At 36.3% G+C, this 23,065-nt stretch overlaps 1 protein-coding gene across 41 annotated transcripts in view; it reads left to right on the top strand.

Moving 5' to 3' along the window:
* Positions 1–23,065, top strand: part of RIMS1 (regulating synaptic membrane exocytosis 1) — a 299,994-nt gene that overhangs the window by 273,043 nt on the left and 3,886 nt on the right. For 39 of the 41 annotated variants that reach the window (XM_079299111.1, XM_079299113.1, XM_079299110.1 and 36 more), the window contains 3 exons: positions 16,472–16,613; positions 19,914–20,026; positions 22,328–22,429. In XM_079299111.1, coding sequence (XP_079155237.1) covers positions 16,472–16,613; positions 19,914–20,026; positions 22,328–22,429 — 357 coding nt within the window. Of the gene's footprint in view, positions 1–8,421; positions 8,619–8,831; positions 8,899–16,471; positions 16,614–19,913; positions 20,027–22,327; positions 22,430–23,065 lie in introns of those variants that run through there. The other 2 variants (XM_079299132.1, XM_079299133.1) reach the window with 2 other exon arrangements.

A 23,065-nucleotide genomic window follows, 5' to 3' on the forward strand; every position in this document is an offset into this window, starting at 1 on the left:
ACAGGGCAGAGTTGCCTGGATGGAGGAGGTCTTACTTAAAAAAATAACCACCTCTGGGCTAGACACTTTCTTGTTCTTGCAGCTCTACATGCAAGAAGCAAACTGTGTCAGAGCACCAGGCTTGAACCTGATATTGCTGGGTGATGGCTAAATTGAAATTACAAATGCAAGAGTGCCTTTGGCACACTTACTTTCCACAGGTACAACTGTTCTAAAATTTTTTATTCTATTTCTGTAATTATTGCTGAGATGCTGTAACTCTCCACCTCATGGTGGTTTCTCTCATTTGCTATGCTGATTGCTCAGCATTCATAAGATGTAAAGTCAGTTTTCTAAGACTCTGTGTGAATGCTAATCAAGGGGCACAGTTATGTGTGTGTGTGTGTTTCATATTTTTGTATAATTTTTTTGCACAAAAGGAACTAGTAATATGTTTGTGTTAAACAAAGTGAGGTTGTCAGCCTCAGAAGTAGTGTCACAAAAAATCTTTAAAAAAATCCTTTGGCTAATTGTTTTAAATGTGATCCAATGTCTGGTGATCTCCTTAAATATCCCACTTTTTCTGATAAGCAAATGTCATGATTAAAAGAATACTATGTAAATGCTATGAATCTTTCCAGTCAAAACAAAAACTGAATAACCATGTAGATGGAAATGACACAGTGAATTGTGAATTTATTGTAACTTGAATTAGTTGTGCTCTCAGCTGCACACCCGTCATGATCCAAGCCTTTCGTATATCGTCATCGATCAAGGAAAATATGTAATAACAGCACCTGTGATACAATGCTTATGATGAAAATGTAAGTACTTAAATAATATTCTCATCAGTATTTGTTAACAGAACTATGTATAAAATGAAGTTGCAAAACTAAGAAGTGAATATTGATGCTTTGGATTGTAATGTTCTTTTTACACTTAAAGAGCTTTCCGCAGACATGCCAATCAACATGTTAGATGCACAGGTATTTTCTCTTTATGCATAAAAAGGTCTCTTTGTTGGTGGGATATGCTAATTTTTAAGAAATCAATTGCTCTTGAGAGTTTGATGCTTAAAAATCCCATTGACTTCAAGGCTTGGGAATTTTGCACCCCATTAAGACTGTTGTATAGAATAAATGGATGACCTTTTGCTGATTTTTTTTCTGTTGTTCAAAGTTTTCTATTCTCTTAGAGTTGTAGTAGCAGTATAGCAGTCATTTTGCAATCCCAACTGGAGGAAGAGCTGCTATGGCTACTATGTAAATATGTACTGTTGAACTTTGAAGTGCAATTTATTTTATATGCTCTTAATTTATGTCCTGACTTTTATAGTTCACATCAGACCTCTTTAATAGTAGTGATGGTTCTTTGTTCTTGCATTGTTGGCAGCCACAAACCTTAAAGCATTTTACAAAGGAACGGTAAGTGCCATTGTCCCATTTTACTGTGGAGCAAACTCCAGGACTGCAAGTGACCCATTGAAAATCCCAGTCTGCAAAAGAGCCAAGACTTCCTAAAAAGCTTACAACTGTAACTATGAGATTGAAATACACTTGTAACTGCTTGTTTACTTAGGAGGATATGGTAACAGAAACAGTAATACAGTGTGTATGTATGTGTGTGTATATATGTATGTGTGTAACCACTTGTTTGTAATCAGGGATATTGTTTTAAGGAAAGAGTCTGTGGGACATTGAATTTCCATACTTTAAAGCACATCTGCGTATCACTTACATATTAAACATGTTTAATAACATTTACAGTGTTAGCTGTAACAGGACAGTGTTAGCTTTCTTGAAATTGGAACCTGTGGCTGAAAGCAATATAATGTTTGATGCCCAAACGTGCTAAAGTAGGACACAGCTGTGTGCTGCTGGGGTATAATGTGGCTGTTCATACATTTAATCCCAGCTGCATCTAGCATCTTCATTTCTTGTGTCCTCCCAGTAAGAATGTTTGTGTTTGGGGTATTTTAATGATTTACTCATTAGAGGTTACTTGCTTTAAGGGTAAATACCATAGATCACTCCTTGCAGTGTAAAATTAGCTAAATGAGAAAGTAGTGGTACCTTTTTGATGTATTTTAGTGATATTATGGAAGGTATGTTGACCACAAGCTGAATCAGGACCTGACTGTAAGAAGATCCCTAAAGTCTTTTAAGATGTGGACTCAGTTGAACTATGAAGAAATGCATAGGATATGTGAACAGCTCATTAATTAAAACAGATTAATCCATCACTGGGTTGCCTTGCAATGTGTGTTTATACTCACATCCCTTTGACTGTTCTTTTAGCTCATGTTTTGTACTTCAGAACATAGCATGGTGACATTTGTTATCCTACTTGATGGCACAGTGCTGAACTCTCTGTAACAAGATGTTTTCATTACTATTACTACTTTTTTTTTACCAAAATAATAATTATCACTGTCAAAATTATACCTTACAAAATAATTGAAAATATTGTGGTTACCTGCCTTGCTGAATAGGAAGATGGTATGATAAGAGATCATTTAGGTGTACACAAAATATTCTTCTTTCCCTTTGTAATTCTGAAGAAAAGCAGACCAGAATTTCCCGACAGTTCTGGGTTGGTGCTTTATTTATCATTTTGTTGTTGGGATGAATAGAACAGAACATAATATAAACTCACAGATTGAGAGTTATATTAAAAACATAAGACTTTCTTTATATAAATCATATCTGAGTAGCAAATATTTCAGTTTTTCAGGATCCATTGTGCTGGAACAGGAGTTTATATTAGTGTTTCATTTTCCCCACTGTTGAAACAAATAGTGTCACGTAAAAGTTTTGGAATTTTATTTTAATATGATTTATTTGATATCCTCGTGATGGTGAGGTCCAGTCCTGTGTATGCTTCACAGGGAATAACCCCATGGAGATCTACACATGATGAACTTGGACTTAATGAAAATTCTGCATGTTTTTGTGAATATGTAAGATAAAAAACCCCCCACTTCTTCTGGGTGTAGGGGAAAACAACGTATTTAACAATGCCACACACTTCAGATTTGTTTTAAATAACCCATGCTTTTATATCTCCTTTGATACAGCCAATGGGATTTGAGGATGGTGGAAAAAGGTATAGAAAAGTTAAGGCCTTTGAAGAAGTATTGGTCTTCATTGGGCATCTTTCCTAATGTGACATTACACATAATGCAGTCTTCAGAGAAAGACCACCACTGGGCAAGGGTTAGAAAAATTGACTTTACTTAAACATTTCAATGGAAAAAAAAATTAATTATTCTAAGATTTTTTTCTGACTATATATTGAAAGATTTTGACTTGAGAGAAATGCTTTCAATTTTCTGCTAGGATATGTTCTTGTTAAAAATTAAATACAATAGTAGAAGCTTTGGAAGATATCATGAATAAAAAATATTCTTTTTAAAACAGTATGCAATCAGGCACATTGTATGAAAGGATCATTAAGTAAAATAATTTTTAGATTTGAGTAATTTGTCAGTGATATTGGCTTCTTTTACCACTGCAATGTAGATTAAAATTCACTTCAAAAGAAAGTGGAGATTGTCTTTCTTACCTATCTTCAGTGCTGTATCCCTAATAGATAGGGTAAATCTTGTGATTGCAGACTCTTTTTAAAAAATATTCTTTTTCTAATACCTGACATACTAGTTTTGATATTTTTCATAGCCTAAAGATGGTGTGTTTAATAACATATAATTATGGTGATTCAAAGGCTGGGAAATAGTTATTAAAATATCTATGTAGGATACTTAAGTTTATTCAAATTCACTTCTACATTGTTCTTATTTTGGCAGTAGCTATTTTTTTAATTTATCAAGGAGATTAACAAAATTTCTGTTTTATGATATTTACATGTTCTTGATGTCATCTTTCATTGTGATTTTATTAGAAGTTGACTACCAATTAGATAGTTGTATTATGTCTTATCAGACCTTAATTAGTCAGGAAAGTAGTAATACCAGCTTTATATAAACAAGCCAGGGTTTATGCACTTTTTATTATTTTTTGTTTTACCTCAAATCTTCTGTCATATTAGATTCTATTGTACTCCCACAAAGTTTTAAAGTCTGACTTATTATAGAGGTTAAAATGATAATGCTGTGTGTTTCCTTAAACAGTATTTCCTAATAATAAAGCAAGTTTGTGCTCTGATCTTGGATTTTACCTTATGTGATTTTGATTCATTGTTCATGTAGGTCTGTACATATATTATGTTTAATCCTTGTTTTGACAGCATCTTACCTGCATGGAATTTATGTATCTTACTTTTCCCTCCTATTTAATTGGCCATTGCTGTTTTTATGCCAACTTGTACTCAACAGCAGCTACCTTCTCACACTTTGAACAAACCCAAAAATAACCACTCTCATTAATGATCACAATAATCCTAGGCAGCAAACAGAGGTTTATCTGTCAGTTGCAAGAAAAAATACTATCGGAAATAATTTGTGTAATATAGAGATAATAAGAGATTAGTGCATCTGTTCCAAAGAGCCTGACCTTCAAACCATTAGCTCTGCAAGATTCAAGCACCATGGTTGTAATCCTGCTGTAAAAGGCAAGTTTGTTTTACTTTTGTATTTTATGATGTTCATCCATGAGCTAATATATATTGAAATCCCTGGAAAGATTTAGTACTGCTTGGCTTGAGTAATAGAGTCTAAAGTTACTGTAAAAGGCACTTTTCTGTTTAACCAATAGTAAGCCTAGGACCATAAAAATAAGGGGGTTTTTATTATATCTTAATTTTGTGCTGTGTACTCTGGAGAGCCATCTTTTTCTATGCTATTCACAAGTAAATTCAGAATTTGAAATCTGTGGTTCAGACTGGCTGACTATTGCAGATTTTCGTGTTTGTTATTATGATGTGGATTTGAAAATTTCCCTTTGTACAGAGCTATCCAATTTTCTGTTATCTTTTCTCATATTCTTTGGTGCTGATGCTGATGTGCAAGTTTTATTTTCCAGTTTATTATAAAATATTTTTTTATTTCTTTATGTGTGATAGGTTTGTTAGTGCCCTCTATATCAATACAGCAGGAAAATTTAATGCTCAATCATAGTGTCTGCTTTTGAATAATACACAGGGAGGAAAATGGCCTGTTAAATAGTTCAGAAGTTGTGAAATTAGCTTTGTACTGTATTTTTTTTCATTAGCTTACATGGAACACCATTTCTGGATATTGTAGTAGTTCAAGACAACTGCTGATGATTCTTAAACTTACTAGTATTCATGCACAGTTGCATTAAAATATTTATTTCATATAGCATTCTGTTTTAGTTGGCACAGCAATTTGGAAGTGTTTTCACTTCAGAAGTAGCTAGAAGTTTGGGAGGGAATCAGTTTTTTCTGTAGAAATAGTCTGTATTAGCACCACTTCTTTTCTTTTCCCATCTCATTCTGCCTTGTGTTTGAAAGGCTTTAAAATTTTGTAAACACTCACTGTCTGCTTCTATTTATTGGCTGTAATTCAGATGCTCTCAAATATTGTTTTATAATATATATGGCTAGTTCTTCCTTGTGCTTATATTCCTCTTAGCTTTTTATCATGTTTGTAACAGATTATTTATGTGATAAATCTATTATAAAACAAGCCAACAAATCGCAATAATAAAAAATGCTTTGTAGTAAAAATTTAGTGTAATTTACTAGGGAAATCACAGAACAACTCTTCCTATATTGGTGCTCTTTTTGCATTGTTTCATCTGCTTCACCTTTGAGAAAGTCAGGTGCTTCCTTGCTAAGCAAGATTTGTAACCAAAAGAGGAGAGCTGGGGAGAATGAGAAATGAGCAGCCATAGGGACCTGCAAAAATAACCTGTAATTGTCTTTGATGGCAAAATGCAGGGTGTTACAGAAAATCCCCTGTCTCACACTTGTCCTGATATCAAAGCAATACTGATGCTGTGACAGACTTTTTGTTGTGGTGTCTGTCTGTGCACAGCTGAACTTTTATATCTTTTCAGTAGGGTTTTCCTCAGAGTGTGTTTGATAATGAACATAAACCAGCAATATGGGATGCAAACCTTAGGATTTCATAGCAGAGTTATGCTGGAGTATTCATCTGGGGAGTTTGGCTGAACGATCTGTCTCTAAACCAGGTCTTTGTGTGCAGTTGTCCACTTTCAATAATATAAACACAAAGAGAACAATTATGTGTTAGAGTTATGCAGTGTTTATCTAGCCCAGATCCTCTGCCCAAGGCGTAGGTGTTTAACCCACAGATGGCTGAAACTAAACCAGTCTGAGCACAATGCCACAAGCAGCTCTTTGGAAACAGAAACATTAAATGAATGTCTAGCTTACTACTTACCTGTCTTAACTACTACTGTGGATAAAAAGCTGTTTCAAAAGATAAATTTTGCACCAGGACCACTATTAACTGGATTTGAACTCTAGCTGATCAAAAGAAAGAGCATCTCTTGAGTTTTTAGCCTCCCTTTCTGGATTAGTTACATGGGCTGACTGTTCATCATCACAACCTAGCTGGCTTGGAACTTTAGGTAATTAGATTTTAAAAGAAATTCAAAAGCAAAGTAAGCATTAGCACAGGTACCTTGGCTGTAAAAGAGCATGGTTATAGTTTACTGTAGCTGAAACTTCTGTAGGATCACTGATGGTGGTACAAGGGACAGCAGTGCAAACAAGGTTGCAAAAACAACATGCAGAATTTTGTCTAAATTTGTGGAAAGTTTAAATAAAAGTTTGTCTGAGGTGTGGTACTTTGGAGACTACTGAGAAAAAATTTACTTTGTGAGAGTTTGAGATTAATATTTCAAGATTCAGTGGTGGAAGAACAAACCAAGTTTTCCATCAGCCTTTGTGTCACACATCCAGAAGAGTAAGTCAAACAGTTTTAATCCTGGGTTAAAGGGCTTACGGCCCCACAAATAAGAAATATTTGGAATTATTTTTCTTGAGACTAGGAGAAGAAGCATAAAGGAGGAAAGGCTGTGACCCAGGAGCTTTCTGAGAGGCTGTAGAGCCATGGATCTTTCCCTTTGTGTGTTTTTTATTTCAACTTTAAACCTCTGTTGAGTTTCCCTAAGCGAGAACCTGTGTGGGAGGGAACTTCTGTACCCTTGGCACAAGTGCAGTGCTTTGTGTAAAGCTGCTCAAGGTGACAGGCAGCTCCTGGAGCCTTTGCCAGGTGCAAGCTGAAGGCAGATCTTGGGAGACTAACATGCATACACTAGCAGCTGCCAACATCAGCATTTCATTCCTACAGTGGTATTGAACTAAGTCTTTCCATTTAATAATATTTGATTTTTTTTTTTTTAATTTAACACACATCATGAGAGAATTACATACCATACAGCTGTGTATTTTTCAAAAAGGCAATATCACCTTCTAAGCATCATTTCTAAAATTATCAAGAAGATAAAGATTACTTCAACTGTTGCACTAAATAGGAAATCTGTGGCTAGTCAATGGAAATACATGACTATTTCTGCATAGAAACAACATGTGATATACTGCACCATTACTGGGAAGGATTTTGAGTTTCTCACCTCTACAGTATTTGCAGTATTAAATCCTGTTATGTGTTTATTAGATGAAAAGAGCAGTTTAATTTCTGGTATTTTTCTCCTTGATGATTTTATGATACTTTAAATAACCAGAACTTTACCATAAATTGAAGATCTACAGAATTGTATTGCACATGTTTTATTTTTTTCCTCATTATAATTCTGTGTGAAATAGTTCTCTTGCCTTGGCATGACAAATGCTGAGTAATTTCCTTTCTTCTTTCTGTCTCTAATCACCCTGAGAAGGCACATTAGTCCCTACAATCTCAAATGCCAGTCAATAAAGGTGTGTTAAATTAATTGATGCTTCATCAATTGCAAAATAAAACTATAGTACATTTTCAGACTAGACTATTAGAGAAATGGATCAATTTGACACAGAAACAAATATTGCAAAGTCTGTTTCCTCAAAAGGAAGTTTAAAGATGAAAGGAGAAATTAAAAAATTAAGTTCTGTTCTCAGAATACACATGGGCATTTCAGAGGCAGTGAAACTTTTTTAACTTTGCTGTGCTCAAGTCCCTCTAAGACAGTAACATCATTTAGACTTTTCTGTTGCAAAACTGTAAGTTAGTATTTAATGCAAATTTGATGTTTGCTCAGGTTTGTAGTGTTTCAGTTGTACCAAAATTCATGCAAAATGAGTCAAAATCAACAGAACAGAGAAACATGATTCTGGATTTATCTAACTCTTCATCAAATTTCGACCTGCAGCATTAAAAAAAATGCATTGACGAAGGTTGCTAAGAATATTTTGTGCTCTTCTCTGCTTGCACATAACTGGAAAATGCACTGCTGACTGCATTTTTTAACCTTTCAGCAATATATTATGAAGTGCTAGCTGGCATGTAGTTCACTGCAAGGCCCTGTAATGTAATCACAGTTGTAAAAGGAACTTGTGAGTGAAGCAACTTGATCATTCCTCGCAGTGCTGCAGTGCCAAGTGGTTACAGGATAATGAGGGAGAGGCAACGCCAGGACCCCAAAGATTTATTCTGCCCAGAAACCTCACAAGTTATTTAAACAAAGCTGCTTTAGGTGCTGGCTGCTTGCTAAGGATTATATCATAGCCAATGTTTAATTTTGCTTAAACCAAAGGTAAGCCTGTATTTTCTGTGTTTTACCGTGATGAGCCTGGTCATGAGTCTTGCTTTAGCAATGTCTGGAGTTACAACTTTGCAATGCTACAGTCACTAAAGAAAAACCGGAGTTGGTGTGATACTGTGTTGATCTGATACATTAGAAATGAGCTCTTAAAGGCAGGTTATTAACATTTTTAAAGGGAAATGTGATATCCACATGGGAGTTGCTGGTGGTGGTAAAATAAAACTTAGAAGGCTTGAAAGTTGCAGTCGGAGCAAATCAAACTACTGGAAAGGTAAACAGCATTTTCAGATTGTTTCATGGTTGGTAATTGGAATGAAAAGGAAGGGACTGTTTCTGAAGCTGTAATGTCTACTGATTAGTTTGCTATGAAATTGTATTAGGGTTGATCTATTATTCTGAAAGTTTTCAACTGTACAAAAGGACATGTAACTTCTTTTTACTGGAGGATACTTTAGCACTAGTGATTTTGACAGTGTTTCAATTTACACTTTGGAGGTTATTAAAATAATTAGACATTGGACTGCCATCATATACAGCACATGAAACTTTTTGAAGATGCACAGTAACAGTGAATTTCTTTACTATTGATGCCTTATATATTGTCATATCGGTGGTAAAATATTGTCTTTTATTAATCATACTGTCATGTTATGTTTTTAATAATAAATAATGAACTATTTGTAATTGTGAAGACTTACTTAAAAGGTCTCAAATTTACTTAAATATGTATAAGTTCCTAATGAAATGAAATGTTGGTTTATTTTATCTGAAAAATCTTTTTTTTTTTTTTTCCTGCATTCCATTTATTTTTCCCCTGCTGTATTATCTGCAAGTTGTGTCCCAGCACCCTTGCCTTGGACAAATGCTATCTCTATACCATATGTCAGTTCTCTGAGAGGGCTTGGCTGGTTATAAATAATGTTGTAATATAGGACTGTGTTTTAATGTAAAAAATGTTATTCTTGAAGTGCTAACAGCTCTTCTGAACTTATTTCACTCTGTCTCGCATTCTCCTCCCATCTAACAAAAAAGCAGAGAGTATATGAGAAAGTGAGTGCTTGATATATTATAAACTGTTTATATAGTAAATAATTTGTTGGAAACATGGGTTTGTTGTTTTACTAATGGAATTTCATTTGAAATAGGCTTTCAAATTTGAAGAACATGGCATGAGTACCTATGATCAGCTTCACTGACCTATTCTGGTTTTATACAGCTTTTTTGCACATGTGTGAAGAAGATAATTAAGATGCTTTCTTTTCTGTATATTTGTAAAGTATTCTTAGCACAATCCCAGAAGTACAAACTCTTTGCTATAGATCATCTTTGATTGCCTCATTTTGGCTGAAAGACAGTGGCTCTTTTCTCTTCAATGCAAGTATGTGGACAAAACAATTAATCTTCATAAAGGAATTTCAGAAGCCATAACTGAAAACACAGGTTTTCTTTCTTGACATGAAAAAATAATAATAAAAATAATAAAATAATAATAAAAATAAAAAATAAAACATGCTTATTTCTGCTTTTCTCCCTTTTTTCAGTAAATATGTCTAAGACATCTAAACAAGATAAAATTTGTAAAAGAAGTTGCTTAAGGTTTCGAGACCACTGTTAGGTAGTAAAAAATGGCCTGATTTTCCATTTCTTATTTGCTTTTGTTTTGAGCATGGACCTATTCCTGTAATTTGCACTCAAAGTGCTGCTTCAGTTTCATGCAAGTCACTAGGAGCTGTTGGATAAGTTACTTTGAAATCTAAAACTGTTAAGAGTCTGAGTCTGCAAGTTTGATTTTCAGTGAAAAATGCAGTCAAAAGGTGAGATTCTGCTGTACTCTGTCTAAAATGCCATCAAAGCATTGATACAACCATTAACAGCAATTCACTAAAGTCTCCTTTTGTTAGGATTGGTGCTTTTGGTTCCTTTGATCTACATATGTCAGCAAAATATATGGTGTATATTAAGGGACTAATTGCATTATCTTTTATGTATTATCTGAATGTATTTATTGGGAAAGTTGTTGTTTGCCAGATGAGTTTCCAACTTTATAAATACAGTTGTGAGATACAGTTTATTCCAAACTTCTGATAAAATTTCTTCTCAATGAATTATCCCAGCTGAAAAGGTGAATATTCTTTCTAGAAGGTTTTGTAGTTTATATTAGTATAAATTTTTTTATAGATTTGCTTTAATAAATAAAAATGGGAAGAAGTACATGATGGTTTATATCTGGATTTTAAACCCAGGATCTAACACTGCAGAATACCAACAGCGTTCTCCTTTCTTTGAATATATTGTGTGATATTTGGAAGAAACAAAAGACAATTACTGCAATATTTCACATCTTTTTACCAAGAACATTATATTCAGGAGAGTATTGCACTATACACAGAATGGAATATACAGAGAAATATTGTGTGATATAATGACTAGAAACTTGTATTGTTGAAATTTGTATTTAAATGTCAAATTTTTCGCTATTTATCTTCTATCCATAGTCACTATGCACTTTCAGTCTTAATTATCAATCTACTGCTGAGTTCATCTGAGAGACATGCACATATGTTTTTAAAAATGGTCTTTGAATTATTTATTCTTTTCTTTCCATCTCTGTTTTAGGGACTATAAGCCAAGGGGCACTTTTTCAATTCATGTGTAAATAAATTTTGTTGTTGTTTAAAAGCACTACATGCAAAGTGAGGGGGATGCTGCAGAGCTTGTAATCCAGCTGGTCTCTCCAAGCAGCTAAATTTGACGTTGTAAAAATCACTAACACATCAGAAAGGACCAGAAGGAAATGTGCCCCTTGGCTTTTCTTTTCATAGATCTTTGAATTGAGGTTGACCCTTACTATTCCATCTGGCATAATCTCGTTGGTGTCTCACACAGTCACTGACTGTGCAAGCCAACCATATGGTCACAGTCCTGCCAGGTTTTGGTCAGAGCTGGCTTGGAGCTGTGGTCCTTCTAGGCTTTCTTTGGATGCAGGAGCATACTTGATACTGCAAATGAATTGCCCTTGAGCCATGCAATGACACTTCTCGTGATCCCTTTCATTAGTGGATTTAGCAGTGGTGTATGCTTTGTTCTCTAGTTCTCAATCATGAATTTTCACTTACCCAGGTGCTGCATGTGTGTGAATTTGCTTCTGTCATGTCAGGATGGTCTTCTGCCCCTCAGTGGTCTCTAACACTGTCCTGTTGACTAAGCTGCCAAGCTCATGTTCTTGCACATTCTTGTATGTCCCCTAGCCTTTACCCATGGCATATAATATGCACCTTGGCACCTTAGATGAAAGCTTGCTCCAGCAAAACCCTCTCGTCATTTCAGACTTCCTGAACTGAAACAAGAGCAAAATGTAGTGACTGTCTCCAGGCTCCACAAAGAGCACAGAGGAAAAGCCAGGCCAATGGTGATGCCATGTGCAGCCCTGCCTTTGCTAAGTGAGGGGGCTGGGAGGAGGGAATGTCTGGCGTTGTCCTCTTTAAATTGGATGCCTTTAGAATGTAAAGGAATTTGTAGTAGGCCATCTTAAATCTCTAGATAATATCACTGACCCTCTCACTATAATGCTGTTGTCAGTAGCTTCTGGTTCCTACACTTGAGAATGATTAGGAACTACAGGAATTTGGAACACATCAATTGCTTTGATATTTTGTGCAGATATCAGGTAGAGCATACTTGCTTTTGGCTCTGCTTGCCTAGTCATGTTCTGCTCTTTGTTAACTTACTTTTGTCTGGGAAAGCCAAAATCAGGATCCAGTTTCTTGTCAGGTCAAATAGGAATCACTGTATTTATAATGAGTGTATAAGTATAATATACATATATGAGTATAACATAAGAAATAGCACATTGCACACACTCATCAGGGTGTACAGCAGGACTGCTGCAACAAACTTGTTGATTAATTGCAAAATGCTTACAAGATGTGTATATTTTACAGCTGCAGGTGGCTCCTTTATGATGCTTTGGCATCAATTACTAAATCCACAAAAATGTTCATCACAATTGCTTTTTAGTAGTTTTTCTCTTGCTTGTACCTGTTAAGCCAGGTGTCTACATGTAATTTATGCACATCAGTCTGCATTCCTGCGTGCAGAAATCCTTACACAATTGACACAGCAGAGACCCACACAGACCATTTGGAGTAAATGTTATGTCTAAATGATATTCAGCATAGAGACATCCTCAGTCTGCACAATGAATGTAGTGTATTTCACACAGTGCAGGCAAATAACTGTAATGTATTATAAAATTTAATTTTGCATATCAAACTAGTAAAAATTTGGAGCAGGATCAAGCATTCTCTAATAGACATCCTGATAAAAGCAGAAAATCTTCTCAGTATGTCATAGCATAGGTATTGAACTTTAATATTTTATGAACTGTGTTATTCATGTAAAGACATTCCAAAGATATATGCAGAGCTGTTAGGTTAAAAGTAATACAAGATGAAAGTGAAAGCTTTCTAAAAGAAGTATTATCAATAGCAGGGAAAACACTGGTAGTTGTTTGGATCCCTTATTTCATTGTGCAGTCAAGGCAGAACAGGAACTGTACCCCAGAGTGAGTTCATTTTAGCAAGGCACCTTTAGAAATCAAAGCAGCAACCATCTTACCTGCATGCTAAGCAGCTCCCTCCCTCAGAGAACTAGGTTTTGCTGAGATATTTACAGAAGCAGACTAACAAGATAAACCATCTCTTGACTTTTTGTGTTAAAATTGGAAAAATAATGTATCATATCATGTAAGGTATGAGATGCATAAGGTTAAAAACTTCCAAAACCTGTACAACAAGTATTTTGGTTCTTATCCATGGGCAAAAGCAATTTTCTCTATGCCATAAAACTCTTGTTGTGTTTCATCAGTCTGTTGGGTTACTGTTACAGTTCTGATTGTACTTCAGAATACTAAGACTGTGGTTATAAAAGTAAATAAATTGGAGGACTCTAGTTTTCCTAGGAAACACTGTGGATATTAATAGCACTTATAAGGGGAGGCAAAAGGATGCTTTTGATTCTTCAACGTGAAAAGAAAAAATACTGATGAGAAAAGAGAAAGAAATAGAATCTGGCTCTCTAAGACAGAGAGCAGTGACTTGAAAAGTACTTGGAAAAAGATAGTCTGCAGCCTTGCAGCTCAGCAAGACTGTTTTTGGCTTGCTTGTGGCCACACACAAGGATTCCTACTTCATAGTCTGCTTTTCAAATTTGTGGAGCAAAGTGTGTTTAACCAGCAATACCAATGCCATCCATGACAATGTAACATTACTCTTCAAAAAAATTTCCACCTGCTGTTTTCAATCTCTACTGTGGCTCAAAGCTAAAATATTAATTTTTGTAATTTAATCAATGGGCTTTTTTTACAGTGATTATTTCTATGACTGTATTTATTATATGTCCCAACAGCCTGGCTCTCATTACTAAATTTCAGCACCCACCATGTTGTCCAGGTGGTCCAGAACAACATGTCTTTACCAATTTGTGCCAAGACCATGATGGTCTTGTAGCTACCTCTAGAGTCTTTTCCTGAGCCCTGAACACTCACAAGCAGCCCTTTTCAGCTAAACACGTTTCAGGCTCTACTCTATTATATTATCCAGGTCATGCTGCCTGATCTGGCTGGCTCCAGAAATGCAGGCAGGGGGTAAACCACATAATCTCACATGATTTGTAGGAGCAGACGGAAACACAGACACTTTCAGACCGGTCCTGGTGAGAAGCAAAGAGGGGGAGAGAGAGATTGAGAAAACAATACAGGTGGAAAATGCATACTACAGAAAATGTGAGAATCTTGCTTTGGAGTACAACTCTGTAGGTGGTTTATACTTCCTAGGTGCTTTTTTAGTTATTTTTGAGGCTCACCCTGTCTATTGGCAGTGATACGCTGAACACACCCTCTTTAAAGAGAAAGTTCAGGACCAAATGTTGTGTTTGGGTTTCTACATACAGAGTCACTGAAGCTCCAGCAAATCCCTTCCACAGCCACCTGCACTGTGTAAGCCTGGTGTGCCTTGCCTACCCTGCTCTACCTCACATTTAGCAGCACTGGATAATGTGTTTTCAGCTGGCTAAGGACTGGCAATGTGGATGAGCTGCAGTGGCCCAGAGGAAAACTGCAAAGCTTGGCTTCAGAAGAGAGGACAGGATCTGTGGAAGTAGCTGATCTCTTCCACTCAGAGGCATTGGGTGTGGCTTAGTAGCTGTAGATAAACAGCCCTTGTCCAAAAAGCTTAAGAGGGAAAGAGCCCCTTTCACTGTGGACATGTCTCCTCTAAACCCAATATACTAATTCTTTCACTTTGGTGACATTTGCTGTTTCCCTGAGAGATTCAAAGAGGTTACTCTGATAGTTGTATGGTATGATTTCTTGCCCTCCACCAGCTCTGCAGACCCAAAGAGCAAGAGTTAGATGATTTCTGCAGCATGTTTAAAAACCCTGGGGAATGGACAGGCTGTGTGTGGCCTACAGAAGTGTTAAGTTTTATTGTGATGAATAAGATCTGTCAGTTTCAAACTCGACAATGTGCCTGTGAAACAGGAAGGTGAAAAAATTTTCAGAGCAATTCAGTCTCCACAGCAGGAAGAAATCATTTGCTTTTTCAGCTATTTCCCTTAGCAGACCATGAAAAAGACATGCAGACTTTCCAGAAGTGAATAAAGGAGCACTGAAATGAAGGGGTAAATGCAGAAGAATGTTTTAGCATGTACTTTGTCAAATCTATAACTTTCTGAGAGAAAGTGATGTTACCCATTGAACCTTGGGTACCTATTTTTGACCTGAATGAAAAAGACTGGGACACTGAGTTTGAAGACAACACATTATTACATCACATGGAGGCTTTGGTGGAAGAAATTTAAAGATCACTGAGAACAATTACCATCATCTAGAAGTATAATTTCTGCCACGGGACAGCAGAATTCACTCTAGATCAGCCATAACACATAAAGGACCTGCAAAGGACTGGCAACTCTTCTTGGAAAAGGGATACATGAAAACTTCCTGGTGAAAATTAAATTGCATTTTAAAGGATGTGGGAGAAAAGCTTTACCAAATGGATGAAGTCTTTAAGCAATTTCAAAATATTTACATTACTTTCTAATCTTACAGTTGCAAGCCTAGAGTCTGACTGTCCAGAGAGGTTGTGGAGTCTCCTCACTGGAGATATTCAAGAACTGTCTGGACATAATCCTGTGCAATGGGCTCTAGGAAGCAGAGAGGTTGGACCAGATGCTCCACTGTAGTCCTCTCCAGCTTAACTATTCTGTGGTTTCCCAAACAAATTATCCAAGAGTTATTTCTGTTTCAGAATTGCTGAGATCATACGTTCTGTAAAATTCATGGTTTACTTTGAAGATATTTTGCAGTGAGAAGTAAGATTTTGCCAGGTCAAAAGACATTATTATATTTTTTATACTAAGTATCTTATTATTTAACATTTTTCTGTGGCATGCATGAAGGATTTTTTCTCCTTTTTTGTATTGTATTGTGAGAATTGTATCTTCTTATGAAGTCACCCAACCTAGCAAGGTGGCTAAAGGCACATTTCCAAATATGTGGTTAGTAGACAGTGTCACGACCTGTCTGCATTCCAACTGTGTAAAGGCTATTAACAAGACATCTAATTTCTAACAGTTTGCCCTAATGAAGATCTTCAGGTTGAAGCCTGTTAAAAAGAAGTCATTTCCAGTTTGCAGCTGAGGAAGAGAGATTGCTTCTTCAATCAGAATAGTCTTTTTATATTAGTAAATAATAATGACCAAGATCACTGTTCTCGGGTAAAAACTGCAAGGGAAGGCTTTTCTGTAAGTTACTTTAACTGTTGCTTCTTTTTCTTTGCTTTCAGAGGCTGGCAGCAAGAAGCTGAAGAGCACGATACAGAGAAGCACAGAAACAGGAATGGCAGCAGAGATGAGGAGTCGTATGGTTCGACAGCCAAGCCGAGAATCCACTGACGGCAGCATAAATAGCTATAGCTCTGAGGGCAAGTAAGTGGCATTAAAAATCAGTGATGCAGGATAAGTTTCTAATTTAGTAGAATTTTCTTTCCCATTACATGGAATATCCAGAATTCTAGTTGAAGGAGATAGCCCTGTGTAAAGATTTTTTCTCTTGAAGCATTTGAAAAACTGAACTATTTTAGGTACATAACACAAATTTAATGGAAATTGAAATTGAGACAGGACTTTTTTAAGAATTCTTTTTTTCCTTGTCAGCCAGTGAGGCATTTTGTTCATCAAAAGACAACTAAATTAAGACTGCATTATTCAAAACAAAACACAGGGATACTTTTTCTTTGCGATATGTTTGGATTACCTTGGAGTTAAACTTCAGATATTGTATGTGAATCCCTGTGATACAAAACTCTGTTCAGGAATACTACATACAAAGTTTAATTTGAAGTTATTCCAAGTCTCTTATTAAGAGCTGTAAACCCAGAGCCCAGCTGCTCCATCAGCTGAAGTCAGACAGACAGCTATGGGGAATGGGGCAGCTGTTTTCATTCACTGCTGAACAATTTGATATGTGGGAAAGGAGAACAAAGCCAGTTCTGACACAAAAATGTGCAGAAATATTCCAGCATCCTCACAGTTCTCAGTGAGACTCTACTGCACATGTGAAGGCATAGTGGTTACTAGGGAATTCTTCCAAGATGACTCCCCAAATAAAAGATAAAATGGGGGTGGGCAAATGCACCTTTATAGACATGGGGGGGGAAAAAAAGAGAAGTTTGCACTTCTTTGGCTTCACCTTTTTATATGCTTACTGTGTAACCACAATTGCTACTGCATATTGTATGAGGCACAAAGAGACAAGGCTGCTTCAATGGCAAGAATCTGTGTAAAGGTGCCTCCATCATCAGAGCTTCTCACCATCTGATTTTTTTGCAAGACTGGAACAGGTTACTCAGAGAAATTGTGCATTGGCTTATCATTGGGAATGTTCATGGCCAGATTAGATGGGGCTTTGAGTTACCTGACCTAGTGAAAGATGTCATTGTGCATGGTACAGCCATCAAAACTTGATGATTTTTAAGGTCCCTTCCAACCCAAACCATTCTATGGTTTTATGATAGTGCCAAGAATTTTAAGATCCATGTAAGAAAAAAGGGCTCCATCATGATGAATTCAAAACCAAAGCAGATGAAGATCATATGAAGAATGAGGGACAAGAGTAAAATATCCCAGTGTTTTCTCCATTATGATTCCTTGTCAGGCTATTACTTTTAGCCTTTCAACACTCCATCCTGCCATCCTCCTTCCCTTCTCTATGCTGGAGTATCAGTCTATAGGGCACCAGTTACTCACCTTGGTGACAAAGGGCCCAATAAACTGGACTCTTTAGAGAGGAACTGGGGGAGCCTGTTTCCCTGGTTAGCAGTGGAGAGGAGAGGAGGGAGCCCAGAAAAAGGTGAGGGCATTTTCAGTGGAGCAGCTTAATCCTCTGTTCCACCCTCATTGTGTGTACATGGATTTGGCAGGGCTGGGGCAGCCAAGGTCTGGCTCTGGAGGTCACAGCAGGTGTCTGGAGGACAGAAAGGCAGAGCCATAAATTGCTGATTTGAGAATCAGTCTCTGAGTAAGGCAGTGAGGAAAGCAAACTTGAGAAGTACCTGCTTGCACCCCAGGTATTGTGTCGTTTTCTTTATCCTGACCCTTACCTGCAGTTTGATTAATTAGAATTAATACACATTAAGATGAATGTGTACTTTCAATCTTCATTATCATATGTATAGCCAGAAGTGTGCTCTCAAGTGAATATTTTTAATGTTGTTAGTCAACCTGTGGCAAAACGTAACACATTTTGGGAAAAAATAGCAGAGGCATAAGTGAAAGGATGGTGCTCTGGGGAGAAAAGAAGATCATATCTTGGTGTTGAACTGGAGACCTTGAGATTTAATCCATCTAAAGAAACCATATTGAAAAAGAATTTAAAACTAAATTTCTGTGAAAAATTTTACCTTTTGGCAAATAAATAGTTTTCTAAAGAAAAACGCTGTGCCAAGGGAATGGTGTGAAGCTGAATCGGGGTAGATTTAGATTAGATGTTAGAAAAAGTTTTTTCTCACACCCAGAGAGTGGTCACAATATCAAGCCTGATAGAGGTCAATAAGCATTTATGGACTTTTTCTATGCAATCACTGGGTTTGCAAAGAACTGTGAATTGAATGGCTGAAGCATACAAGCCTGTGCAGAAATCAAAACTTTTAACACTAGATGCTTTTGGTTTTATTAGGAGGGTTTTTTATTATTTTTGTAGTCTAATAGGGAATTTCTTTTTAGGAATGAGAAGATAAAGAGTGGTGAATGGCCTGCTGGGGAATATGTTGACTTTGTTCAGAGTCTGCTCTTCTATTTCTCATAATTGTTATAAGGAAGTCAAAGCTGAGTCTTCCCACCACAGAATCACTTTCTCGCTTCTTTTTTTTTTTTCTTCTTTTTTGTTTTTCTTTTATTGTTTGGAGATTGTACATCTATTTAAAAAAATAATGGACACTATGGAATAGAAGAATATAATATATAAGATATATAAGATATATAAGATATGTAAGAAAGCAGCTTGGCAAAGTACACATAGAATAGTTTGAGTTGGAAGGGACCTGTAAAGGTCATTTAGTCTTGCTCCCTGCCCTGGGCAGGGCTATCTTCAACTAGACCAGGTTACTCAAAGCCCTGTCTAACCTGGCCTTGAATGTTTCCATATATGCTGTGCTGATGTCTTGTATTATCATGAGAGAGGGGTGGGTAGCAACTCTAGATCTGGCAGATTTGTCTGCCAGAATATTTTGGCTAGAAAGTGCCTTGGGTTTATCTCTAATCACCACTACTGCTACTACCTGCCAGTTTACTGCTTCATTAAACAGCTGCAGCAATCAGATTTAGTGCATACATCTGTTTCCCCTGTTTGTTCTAACTGATGCAGAGGGGGTTTAGATCTATGTAAATCACACACTCTCTAATGAAGAATAGGCTATTCAATTTCAGTAAGTTTTTAATGTTTTCTTATACAAGGTCATTCTTAGTCTATTTACCTATCAGACTCTTCACTGTTCCTGGAGACCTCCTTAGCAAGATCTGTTTTATGGACTTCTTCAAGTTGATGTGCAGAATTTCTCTACACTGCTTTGGGGTCCATGGGAAACATAGAATTCCTGATCCTGCAGAATGACTTGGGGTTGTGGATCCTGAGCTGCTTGCTTTGTATCAGTAGGACTTTTGAGATAAATACTGTAGGACAACAGAAATTAATCCTGTTCTTATGCTTAACCAGCTTCTATTCTGTTTCAGCTTAATATTTCCTGGAGTCCGGCTGGGTGCTGACAGTCAGTTCAGTGATTTCCTCGATGGACTGGGACCTGCACAGTTAGTAGGCCGACAAACACTAGCAACCCCTGCCATGGGTAAGATTATATGTTCTCCTCTGTTAAATGAATAAGACAATTAACTAATGCACACACTGCCAGACTACAGCACCAAAAGACTTTTACCAAGTATCTCCATCATCATCATGAAAGTCCTGTCTGCAGCCACCAGTATTGTTATCATGGCAGCATCCAAAGTGGGGTAAGAAACAGTATTTGCTCCATTTGAGGTATTGGCTAATCTTATTTACAATTTGAAGATAGGGATTTTACTTCCCACACAAAATTATTGTGGGTTCTCCAATCGTATCTCTCTGAAAAAGCTCAACTGTTTAGAGTTCATATTTAATTGATGAAGATTATATTGGATGTGAAAGAGAGTTTCCGGCCAACCTGCACTTTTCCAAGCTTAGTTCATTTAACTCCAGAAAGTGTGGAAGCATCTGGAATGCCCAATAATCAGTCACTGATAAAACCAGTGCTTGTAAGGAGAAACACAAAGTCTTTTTCTACAACAGCTGCTGGGGGCTATCTGTGATCTTCTCTATTTTCCAGACCATTCTGTAATTTCCTTTAGCAGCATTAGCTGTAGCTTGTTTTTGAACAGAGTATGAGCTGTATAAGGAGTGCAGGAGTGCAGAACTGTGTAAGTATCTTTAGAAAGATTTGTTGGTGGGGTTTTTTTGGGGGGGATTTGCTTACGTATTAGCAGTTCTTAGACATGCTTTAGGATTCTAATTAAGGAGTCCTTGATCTATTATTCTAATAATATTTCTCCTGCCAATACTTCAATGCAACTGTCTTTGGAAAACCAGCTTTAGGAGGGGCTACTGAGACACATCTGAAAAAGGAGAGAGAAACAGAAAAAAATTGCAAAAGATAGTGTCCCTTCCCAGCTCATGGGTAGAAGGCAAACTATCTTCAGAATGCTCTGAGGACCCTCTAGGCAAAGCTTGCTGTATAAACCCTAATGACTGCTAGTAAAGCATTCATAAACATCAAATGTATTAAATTAACATTTTTATTATTATTTTGGAAGAAAATGTATTAGTGAGATTATTTTTCCAATAAATATATAAATGGCTTTATTGGTATGCATATTAGGGTCTACATTTCTTCGGTTTCTTCAATTTAATCTTGTTTTGCAACTAAAGATTTTTCTGCAGATAACTTGAGTAAAATGTTTTTACTGACTTTTTAGAACTTTATCTACTATAGGCTCATTTTTTGGCCCCCAAAAAGCACTCAACCATGTTTTTAAACAATTCTTAGAAGACCTGCTCTGTAGTATCCTTTCACTAGTGATTTGAAAATGTTTGGATTATCGCTCCCCCTTCTGGCTACCTGTTGCATGTTTTATTTTGGATATGCAATGCAGAGTTGTGCTCTTAAAAAGGCTTGTTGGAATTTTTCTCTGAACTAATTTTAGTGGAAAACATGGCTGTGTTTATTCGACCAAAGTTTAATTGATAAAAAAAAATCTTTGTTGCTCTTCTGTTGTACCTCACATACCAAGGTACCAACACTGCCTTAATATGCTGTTAGAGAAACAAATTAATTTCAAAATGCTATTTCTCTAAATCCAGACTGCAAATTCTATAGTTTAGGAACATCTATTTGTGAATTTGGTTTTTTTAGACAATCAGAGCTTACATATCAAATCTATACATACTCATATGTTTCATGGATGTAGTTCATTTATTTGCTCAAGTGTCATGTAGCTGCTCATGTAATACTGTGAATTTTTTATCCTAAATAGCCTATTTTCATTTCTTTTAATCTAAGATTTCTACTCAGCTGATTCCATGTCATATGAAAGCATAGAGATACAATGTTTTAAGCATCAGCATGTAGTTTACTGCCCTTCTATTTTATTGATCTAGATCAGAACAGTGCTTGGCCTCAGAGTAAGCAGATTCCTTTTCTGCAGGAAATGTCATTTGTCAAAACTCAGGCAAGGAAACAAGTTTGACTACTTAGAAATGAAAGCAGTTTGTTTTTTTAATGTGTTGTGACATTTAGTCACACCAAAAAGGTATGTGGAATATTGATAAAAATGGGAAAATTGTCAACTGTGTGCTTGGTGGAGAGTTTTGAAGAAAAAAAATACCTCTTTTTAGCTGGTATGAACTGTATACCAAGAGAGGGCACCATGCTCCCTCAGTATATGTTATTTAGTCCTAGTTTAAGAATGGAGAAGCTAAAGGGATCATCAGGAGACACAACAAGCACAGTAGTGCAGAATAATATCAAACTAGTCTTTCTCTTTCTCACTTGTATACTTATCTCCTGTGCTGTACTGCTTCTCTAAAATGTGGGCTTCTTTCTTCTCCCTCTCAGGTGACATCCAGATTGGAATGGTGGATAAAAAAGGCCAGTTAGAAGTAGAAGTCATTAGAGCCCGTGGCCTCACACAAAAACCTGGCTCCAAATCTACCCCAGGTATGGAAAAAAACTGTACCAAATAATGCTTCAAGAAGGCAGCACCTTGTGCTAGTGTTACTGTCAGTGTCAATAATTTGCATTAAAAAATATTTTATTATTTTATAAGGACTTTTGTTGAAGTTCTAGTTATTTATAGAAACAATTATTAGAAGAGATTTAGAGTCAATACTCAACCACTGTTTATTCTAACACCTGGAACAGTCCTTTATGTAACATTTAGGGAAAATGTCACCTTGCAATCTCCATAGGAGATAGAGATGAAAAAGCAATTCATGTCTGTGTCATTGGAGTGGTATAGTTTTAAATATTCCTTTTGCTTTGAACTATCTCTGACCCCTAAGCATTTATAGAGATTCCAGAATAGCTGTCAGTGACAGCTAATTCCTGGAAAAATAAAATGTTTTTAATATGACAAACATGAAGTGTACTTGTTGTTAATAACATCTTAGATCATTAACATTCAAAGTTTATAAAAATCAAACTGATTTCTGGTGGCTGTGTCATCTGTTTTATGAATATAATTGTATGTAGCAGATAATAAAATTGCAAAGATAAAATGAAAATAACATGTTTAATTTTCTTTCTACTCTGCTTCCTTTTAAGGCATTTGTCCTCCATTTCAGATGTTCACTG

Source organism: Erithacus rubecula, assembly GCF_903797595.1.
Source record: "Erithacus rubecula genome assembly, chromosome: 2".
Lineage (NCBI taxonomy): Eukaryota > Metazoa > Chordata > Aves > Passeriformes > Muscicapidae > Erithacus > Erithacus rubecula.